At 39.3% G+C, this 10,151-nt stretch overlaps 1 protein-coding gene across 1 annotated transcript in view; it reads left to right on the top strand.

Annotated features, from left to right (window-relative positions):
• Nucleotides 1-5,112: 5,112 nt before the first annotated feature.
• Nucleotides 5,113-10,151, top strand: part of LOC125383467 (serine/threonine-protein kinase 26-like) — a 29,633-nt gene continuing 24,594 nt past the window's right edge. The window contains exons 1-4 of the mRNA XM_048401647.1: nucleotides 5,113-5,635; nucleotides 7,490-7,765; nucleotides 8,914-9,014; nucleotides 9,769-9,865. Of these exons, the coding sequence (XP_048257604.1) occupies nucleotides 5,543-5,635; nucleotides 7,490-7,765; nucleotides 8,914-9,014; nucleotides 9,769-9,865 (567 nt within the window). The 5' untranslated portion in view covers nucleotides 5,113-5,542. The remainder of the gene's footprint in view (nucleotides 5,636-7,489; nucleotides 7,766-8,913; nucleotides 9,015-9,768; nucleotides 9,866-10,151) is intronic.

Genomic DNA, 10,151 nt, shown 5'->3' with positions numbered 1-10,151 from the left:
TATATACTGACGTAGGTAAAAGTGTCCATGTGAATGGGGCTTAGGGTGTGTAAATATAGTATGTAAATGGTGTAAGGCACAAATATTCCTGTCTGTTCAGGACTTTCAACATAAAAGGGTTGTCTTCCACTCAAAGTCGAATGAGAAGAGAATTACCTTAAAAAACTCTTCGCATGAACCAACGTGTTTGATTTTATCTGTACTGGCTAGCGACAAGTTATCGCCTAGGACTAATTATCGCCAACTCCCCGTTATAACGCGCACGTGATCGCATCTCATTTTACGTATGCTCGTTTTCATCAGAAGAAAGAAATGTTTATCCGAAAATGATGAACAAAACGGACTCTTGTGAGGATTTTTTTTTTACCCCCCCCCCACCATAATCAACTTGCTCAAAAACAACTCTAGAAAAGACGCGCAGGCGGTGTTACGTGACGAATTCACGCGAACTACTCGTATAAATCAAACACCACGATGATGCACTTTCAGTTCTGTCACTGCTTTCTATCTGTCTGTCATTTCTTTCCCCAAATACAATTCTGAAACCTATTTGAGCTATATTTCCAAAAATACATAGCCTGTGCTGCAGGACACAACTGTTTGACTCTTTGAAAGCCAAAGAAAACACTGTAAGCCCCTCTCTCTATTTCAACATTAAAGTTTGTATTGCTGTATCCTGAATACAGAACTGTTTAGTGTTGGCAAATCAACAGATGTATCAATTAGATCGTCCTCTGGTCTTGGCATTAACGTTCACATGACAAGATTACTCATGTGTGTATATTTACACGTGTGTGCAAATATACACACATATGTGAAGAGGTGCACGTGAACAGGGTATTATTATAGACACGCCATCAATGTTGTCAGCGATGTAAACAACCACAAGCAGTGTCATTAAAATAATTATTGACTCGTCAGTTTAACCTCTCTGATCCATAGATCTTATCCTCACTTAATACTCGTTAGAACTGGTTCATCAGTACTCAACCGTACCCTGTACGTTCCACTGCCAAAAAACACCAGTAAAACGAGTCGTAATATCAATTATCGGCGGTTAAGACTGTACAGTAGGTTATGTTAATAAACTTATATGTTTCTCTGTATTTGCCAGTATTTTTTTGTTTTGTTTGTTTATTGCTTAATGCCGCACTCAGCAATATTCCAGCTATATCACGGCGGTCTGGAAATAATCGAGTCTGGACCAATCATTCCGGTGATTGACATCATGAACATTGATAAACACAACTGGGATATGATGACATACATAGACCAAGTCAAGGAGCCTGACCACCCGATCCCGTTAGTCGCCTCTTACGACAAGCATAGTCGCCTTTTACGGCAAGCATGGATTGCTAAAGACCTATTCTACCCCGGATCTTCACGGGTCTAGTAGTTTTTGTTTCATTCAGGATCAGAACCTCTGTTAATGTTATGACTGTTACGAAACAGAGGACATGCATGGCACACTGCGAAGTCTCGTAATGCACAAAAACACGCGACAGGTTGTTTGAAAATAGGGGAGGCACCCCCTGCACACACCCCTCTGGATTTAGCCTGTAACACACACTACATCGGGATAGTAAGGTCGTGATATCATAATTATACGATACGACACATGTAAAACCTAAGCTATATTCCATAATCAAAGCCAAAGTTGAAGGAACAATGGCTCTAACTCTCTTCTATATACCTTTAGAAAAATGTTATATGTCTTTCACACTTTGTGTGGATCGAAATAACAGCCCGACACCACTCTCGCGTTGGGAAACCAAGTATCGCTATACAAGGATGCTCCAGTGAATCGCGTTACAACCCTTATAACATACTTAATAATGATGATAATAATAATACTATATCATATAACATATTTAATTATATATTCCTGCACTTACCTTATTATCATGTTTATCGTTTCCTCAAAATTCACAGATGAGGAAGAATCCCGTTGAAAAAATGTTTCTGCGTTTGATAGCCTTAATAATGCATATCACAAAGCAAAATTTCAATACGAACGTTTACCTTACCGCGTGAATAGTAGAAACAACAAAACTATGTATCTAAGCTGAATTCTTACCGGCTTTTGGGGAATAATTTGACATTATCCGGTTCAGTTTTAAATAAACGCCCCTTCTGCGTCCATTCATGTCGTCTGGAATTAACGCGCATCCAAAACTCGTGCAAAGGATTGTGAGCCCCGATTGGTTGAAATCGTAACCATGACATCGCGTGACTATCCTGGCGAACACCTGCGTGAAATCTACAACTTTTCGAACCACAATTGACATTTGTTTATGTTAAAAGTTTAAAACGACGAAGCGACTTTAAGAGCGACTCTGTCGGTGGTTAAAGTGTTGTCTCTTCAAGGGAGAAACCGGGTTCGATTGTTTACATGAGTACAAGGTGTGTTTTTGTCTCCCATCGTCATATTGCTGGAATAATACTTAAGGCCAAATTATGACATTTTATATTATCATTGTATTCAAATCGGCTTTGAAACAGTTTACTTTGCATGAATGATGTGGTCGTGCTGGTTCGGGAAATACGCAATTCGAACACTCGTTTCGTAAAATCAGTACGACATTCACTACCCTATAATAATCTCCCACGTGGGTACAATGTGTAAAGCCCATTTCAGATATTGCTAAATATATACCCTGACATTGCTAAAATCGGCCTAACACTCGTTCATTCATGTAATATTCTTTCATTATTATTAATGTATCCTGAATTATTAATGTTAATAATAAATGGAGGACTTCATACTTTCTTGCGAGATCCTTTTTTTTTTTATCTCATCAAGTGAATGAGAAATGTCAACATAGGTCCAGTCAAGAATAAAAATGTCGATTTTCATTCAACCCCTTTCTATCATTCGTCACCACTCGCCCCTCTCCGTAACCTACATATCCCGGAATAACACGAGCTGGTCACGAATCCCTTTCTATGAGTCTCTTCTAAAATCTAAAGCGTTTATGTTTTCCTGACATAATTTCGTAATATCGATTTTCATACGATACTCTCATAATTAGTTACCCATTAAGTACTTTGTTTCCCGTAGCAATACGATTGCGAGGTGCCGTTTTCAGATAAACCTTTACATCTCGAATATCTTGTCTAAGCACCTTTCTAGTTTCCTGATTATACATCCACGCCGTTCATGGTCGTATCGCGAAACAAAGTATACTGACATTTTCACTTCGCGGTCCAGGGGCCGGGTCATTTTATGGTCGCTTCATTGACCGTGGATTTTCCGTGTCCCGATCCTGGTTAGAATTGGGTAATGCTTGTCGTAAGAGTGAGTGAGTGAGTATGGTTTAACGCCGCTTTTAGCAATATTCCAGCAATATCACGGCGGGGGACACCAGAAATGGGCTTCACACATTGTACCCATGTCGGGAATCGAGGCCGGGTCTTCGGCGTGACGAACGAACGCTCTAATCACTAGGCTACCCGACCGCCCGGCTTGTCGTAAGAGGCGACTAACGGAACCACACGGTATAGGATCGCTATACTATAGGAATTAATAACACGCAGTTCCCTGTGCACATTACACGAGCATTTGCGTCAATTCGGATCAATCAAGGTCAGGTAAATGATTCAAAAACATGAAAATGCAATTCAAGTGGATATTTTTGGTGAAAGGTGAGGTGAAATGAGATGTGACGTGGCGTCCAAGATTGTTGCACTTATTTTGCGACGTGGATGCACGTGTTTGTGTGTGTGTGGCTGCTTGTACTAGTCCGGGCTATACTGACTCCGAGCCGACCAGTCCTTGTCTTAGCCCCTACATGCCGAGCGCCAGACAGGGTAACAACAAGTACCATCTTTTATCTTCTTTTGGTGTGAAGCGGCCGTGGATCGAACCCAGTACCTTCCGCTCTCATTTTCTGTTGCTGAAAATGTGATAATTACACTTTTGTGCATGTTCTGTCAAAGTATGAAACTTTTTCTTCCTCTGTTTCAAAATATAGATGTGTCGAGATCGCAATCAAGACTACACCTCTTTGACTTGTAACTTCCATATAACATTATACTATCGTCAAAAGAAGTAAACAATACATCAGAATTATTCGTAATTCATTTAGAAAATGTATGTGTATTTTTCAAAAATCTTGTAGTATATGTAATATGAGTGATAACAATGAAGACCCTCCAAACATGACTGTATGCATTACCCAATACAGTACTGTGCAAACCCGTGAAGATCCGAGGTAGAATTTGGTCTTCAGCAACCCATGCTTGCCGTAAAAGGCGACTATGCTTGTCGTAAGAGGCGACTATCGGGATCGGGTGGTCAGGCTCCCTGACTTGGTTGATGCATGTCATCGTATCCCAATTGCTTGGATCGATGCTCATGATGTTAATCACTTGATTGTTTGGTTCAGACTCGATTATTTCCAGACCGCCGTGATATAGGTGGAATATTGCTGAGTGCGGCGTTAAACAACAAATAAACAAACAAACGGTACCGTGCAAGGAATGGGTTGTTAGGATCGCTTACTTGATTGATGCATGTCATCGTATCCCAAATGCCTAGATCGATGCTCATGATGTCAATCATTGGATTGTCTGGTCCAGACTCAATTATTTACAGATCGCCGTCCTGTAGCCAGAATATGGCTGAGTGCGGCGTTAAACAGCACACAAACAACCAAACAAGCAAATAAACAAACAAACAAATAAGACACAACTGTATTGGTGACATTGGTTTATTCTGGACACAAAAAGATGCAACACGAGCACAATAGTGTACGTTGATCGATATCCTGACGTGTGAGAAATTCTACACCTTAATATCAACGTCTCACAGAACACTTACCTCAGTCTATATACGTGGCCAGCACAATTCGTGGAGTCAAACATTGATGAAGGTACTGGATAACAATAATGATGATAACAACAACAACAACAATAACAACAACTTTAATTTGATTTGATTTGAAATTTAGGTTCAGATTTAACTCAGATATGACGCGTCGCCCAAGGCACATCTTAAATTTAAAACGTAAATTTAAGAGCCGTACGTAAAATCCTCAGCAGGTGCCCTATCACCTGGCAACCAAGACGCGAACAATTGAAAGGGAAGTAACTCTTATACTACATCCGGGATTGGAACATACCTCTATTTTCATAACATGGGGAATTTCGCTTGATGTTTTTTGCGTGTTTACGATCTGCAGGGAATACACGTTCGATAACATTGATTATGGACTCATCCAAGAAACCTACAGCAAGTAATCGCCAGCTGACATGTTATATGTGCATCTAAATACTCACTGCTTCTACAAGAAGTCTCACGTTTGTTTTAGCCAGATATTTATGACTATGAGTTTGGTAAAAAAACAACACGGCGTCTTGGAAAAAAATCACTTACAGTATGCCACAGACACCACATCAACATTATTAATGAACGAATGAATCATTAATTTTGTGTGTTTGTTTTGCATGACTGCAAACGGATGTAATTTAGACAGTGTCCAGTTTGTCTGTTAAAGCAGTGTTTTTCTGTGGCCCGTGATTCTCGGGGCTGTCTGAAGGGATGACTTCGTACAGTGTCACTTGCAAACTCGGCGAGGGGAGCTTTGCTAAAGTGTTTCAGCTGTGTTCAGTGGACAGGGACGAGGGACAAGATGTAAGTAAACAACGTTTCATTACTGTTGTCACTTAATACATATGTTAGGCCCGTGGGGATGCCAGGTAAGAATATATTTGTCCCCAGCAACCAATTCTTGTCACAATGGATCAGCTGGTCAGACTTGGTTGATGCACACCTTTGTATCCGAATTGCATGGATTGATGCTCGTGATGTCAATCACTGGTTTGTTTGGTCCATTCGAGATTATTTGCAAACCACTGTCATATAGCTGGAATATTGCTGCGTGTGGCGTTAGAAAACAGACAAAACTATACATATATTTTAAATTAATTTCTGCATTTCACCTGTGGGGACTTGAAGCAATCCCTGTTTCAAAATTTTGATTCAAAACAGACATTTTTTTATCCTCTTCCCTGGCGTGTTACAGAGCTACAGAAAAGCAGCGTATTAGGAATGCATAAAACCTGTGGTAACCTAACTTTTCATGACAATGTTTCCATTTTTATTTGTTTTTTTTGCTTTTTGTATATGTGCTCCTAAAACATGTTTTTGATATGGGATGTAGTGATTTTGTACCCAAAACTAAAAGGGTTTCTATTTTATTACGATATAATAGAGACTGATCCAGTTTATTGTGGTTGCAGATCAGAATATAGAACCCCAGTATTCATGATTGTCCTAAGAACTGACTAAATCATGACTGTGTAGTAACAATATATTGCGTGTCAGATTTTGTGTCTGACTGAATGGATTGTTGCTCATATATTTTTTCAATATTTTGATAAAAAAAATTTACATTGCTTTTATTTACCATCAGCTGTGATAGAACTTGAATATTGCAGACTGTAGTGTTAAATACCTTTCACTCACTTACTCAACTCTGTAGACTGTTTGGTTTTGACATCCACTGGAAGAAGGCCAGGTGTCCTACCACAGCAGGGCCCACTTGCACAAAGCAATCTTAGCGCTAAGATGATCATAACTCCCATACTTTAACGTAGGCTTACAATAGTCTTAGGGCTAAGATCGCTTTGTGCAAGTGGACCCAGGTCTTGTAAAACAGTATAGATATGAAATCATGTAAATACTCCTAAATTACTATGACTAGTCATATTGACAAGTCATATTGGCCATGAAGATCAAATCAACTGATTCATTTTGGCATTGGTCTGTTTTGAGGCTTGCTGTCTAATAGTGAATGAGCGTGTAAAGTTTTATGCTGCTCTTAGTAATATTCCAGCAATATATCAAAGAGGTCACCAGAAATGGGCTTCACACATTGTGCCCCGAGGGGAGTCGAACTTGTGTCTTTGGCAAGATGAGCAAACAGTTTAACCACTGCCCAGGGTCTCTGATAAAAGATGGGCCATTTTATAGTCGGAAGAAATATTTGCTGTTGTCGTCTTTTACAGGAAAGAAGTACTCACATTTTATGATATCAAAACAGACCAATGCCAAAATGAATGAGTTGATTTGGTCTTAATGGCCAATATGACTTGTCAAACCTGACCAGTGTTTGTCTAAATGGACCAGTGAAATATCACATTGAAAACGAAGACCAAATGTTTAATCATATACAAAGTATGTAAATAGAACAACATTTGTCGGAGCTTGTTGCTTGCCTGATTACATATCTGAACAAGTATTTTCGATCTGATTTGTAAAAAGAAACTGATTATGTCCTCTGATTGATGATAAACTCCTGACTGATAAAATATGATGAAATAAAATACTACTCAAAAGAAGTTAAGGATCACCTGATTCTTTCATATTACAATAGTTAATCTCTCATGCCATGACAGATTAACATTACCAATATGAAAGAATCGGCGATCCTTAACTTCTTTTGAGTAGTATACAAACAATATGTGCCATCCATTGGTTTTACAGTATGCCTTGAAAGTGATCGACAAAGATCGCTTCTCCCACGATGAACGAGACAAGTGCATCCAGGAAGCCAAGCTGATGAGGAAACTGAGGCATGAGAATGTCGTCGCCTGTTTTGATGCCTTTGAGTATGAGAACCACCTGGTCCTGGTGACAGAATACTGCCCCCGGGGCGACATGTACTGTTACCTTGGTGACTGCCGCGATGCCAAACCTCAAGACCCTGTATCAGAGAACAGGATCTCCAGATGGGTGCTGCAGATTGCTAAAGCTTTGCAGGTGAGCTACGTTTTTGTAAAATGCAATATACAGTGATACAGATTTTCATGCTGAGATATTGTAGTGGAATGAAACATCCTGTTTTGTTTATCGTTTAACGCCACACTCACCAATATTCAAGCTACATGTATATGACGGAGGTTTGAAAACAATTGAATGAGGGCCAGACGATTCAATGATTGTGTCAGGAGCTTCAATCTATGCAATTGGGATCGATGACATGCATCAACCAAGTCAGTAAGCCTGACCACCCGATCCCGTTAGTCGCCTCTTACGACAGGCATAGGTTGCTGAAGACCAATTCTTACCTGGATTTCATGAAACATATGATTTTAGTGGGCATTAACTCAATTAGTGTTAACAATTCGATATTGTTTTAAGCTTACATACTATAACAATTCACTTTGTTGAGATATGATACATTTCTTGATGGTATGGTCATGATACGATACACAATTTTATAAATGAAAATGTTTGTCATTCAAGGAGTCATATGGTCAAGGGGAATGCATAGAAGCCAAAACGTATTTGAAAGTAGCATTTTAAATATATTATCATATTATCTTACATGTCATCCTTCACACACTGGAATTGTTTTGTATCGGTACATATGATTACAATATGATACTTGTATCATGGTATAGTATTACTGTACGCACAATGTTTGGTTAACCTCTATACATCACACAGACCTCCTCCGTGGTCTAGAGGTAGAGCGTCCGCCCGGAGAGCGGAAGGTCCGGAGTTCAATCCCCAGCTGCATCATACCAAAAGACGTTAAAAGATGATACTTGCTATTACACTGTCTGGCGCTCGGCATTAAGGGGCTAAAACAAGGACTGGTCGCCTCGGAGTGGGTATACTGTGTCTGAGTTAAACTGCGGCATGGTATCTCAGTGAGCTAGCACTATAAATCAACATCAGTCTGGACTAGTACAAGCAGCCACAGATACACGTGCATGCACGTCTCTATATAAATGCAATAATCTTGGATGCAACGTTAAACCCAATTTCCTCTCACCTATACAACATACAATATAGAAAACTGGTTTAGAAGCAGTACATTGTTCAACATAATCATGATAATGTCCTTCATACTTTTCCGTAAAATACTAAACTGCATAAACTTTTATGTTTTTTTATTTCAGTATCTGCATGAAAGGAAAATTCTCCACCGAGACCTGAAGACAAAGAACATCTTCCTGATGGATGACTTAACTGTGAAAATAGGAGACCTCGGAATTGCCAAGTGAGGAAGAGAAAAGGACACTGCCTTTTCCATGTTTATAGAGAACTATTATTTCAGTTCGTTAGCACTTTGTCATATTAATTAAACAACAAAAATGATAATAAAGAAATAGGTTTAAACATGTTATAGTGTGATTCCAATAATGTGAACAACTCTAGATTTTCAGATCACCCAAAGAATTGTTCTATTAACATGATTAAGGAATATATAACAAATATTTTTTATCATGGATTTTATTTAGACTAACAAATGAATGGGTTCTTTTTGACTAAATTTGTCATGCCAAGGAGTCAAAGTAATATTTCATCTATTCATGCATGCACTTATATTTCATCTCCTCAAGAAATTGGTAGGGTAGTTTTTTTTTGATGGTCGCAATGTGTGATCTGGTTGCCAGTGTCATCGTAGCAATATGGTGTGGATTGTTGTTCATGCTATTGACAGCTGGTTTATCTGACCTAGATTTCATTATCAAATTATGGACAGGCTGCTGTGACACAGCTTGAACATGGCTGAAAACAACATTCATTCACTCAATTTGTTGTGACATGAACAAATGAATAATTGCATTATAATGGCAATTTGTTATCCTTAAATCCCCAAACTGGCACTAAAATACTAATTTTCTGTAATATTTGCATAATTTCTTCAGAATACAGTTAATGCAGTGGTAGGAAATATGTATTTGGGAAGTCTGTTTGGTCTAGACCTAGTTGTCAAGAAGACACAATACTGAACAAGTGTTTGTTTGCAGACAGTTGGATTTCACACTGGCCCAGGCCGATACGTTCCTGGGAACGCCCTTGTACATGAGCCCCGAGATATTCCAGTTCCAGCCCTACAGCTACAAGGTGAGGGTCGTCCAGTACTGACAGGGCTATCTTAGAGCTACAACTGTCTTAGATGTCATATTTTACAGTTACAGATGCTGCAGCACTAAGATCACTTTGTAGAGTAATGCCCAGGGTGTCGTTGTACAAAGCGATCTTAGCGCTAAGATGAACTTAATGCCTAACTTCAACATAGACATACGACAGACGTAGACGTAAGGTTGTTTGGTGCCATGACACCCAGGCCCCTTTTCTCAAAGCAGTCGTAGCACTAAGACAGTCTTAAGTCTATTTTAAAGTATGGGAG

This window comes from Haliotis rufescens, unplaced genomic scaffold (assembly GCF_023055435.1).
Source record: "Haliotis rufescens isolate VD_foot unplaced genomic scaffold, xgHalRufe1.0.p SCAF_23, whole genome shotgun sequence".
Lineage (NCBI taxonomy): Eukaryota > Metazoa > Mollusca > Gastropoda > Lepetellida > Haliotidae > Haliotis > Haliotis rufescens.
This window is presented reverse-complemented; position numbering and strand designations above follow the sequence as displayed.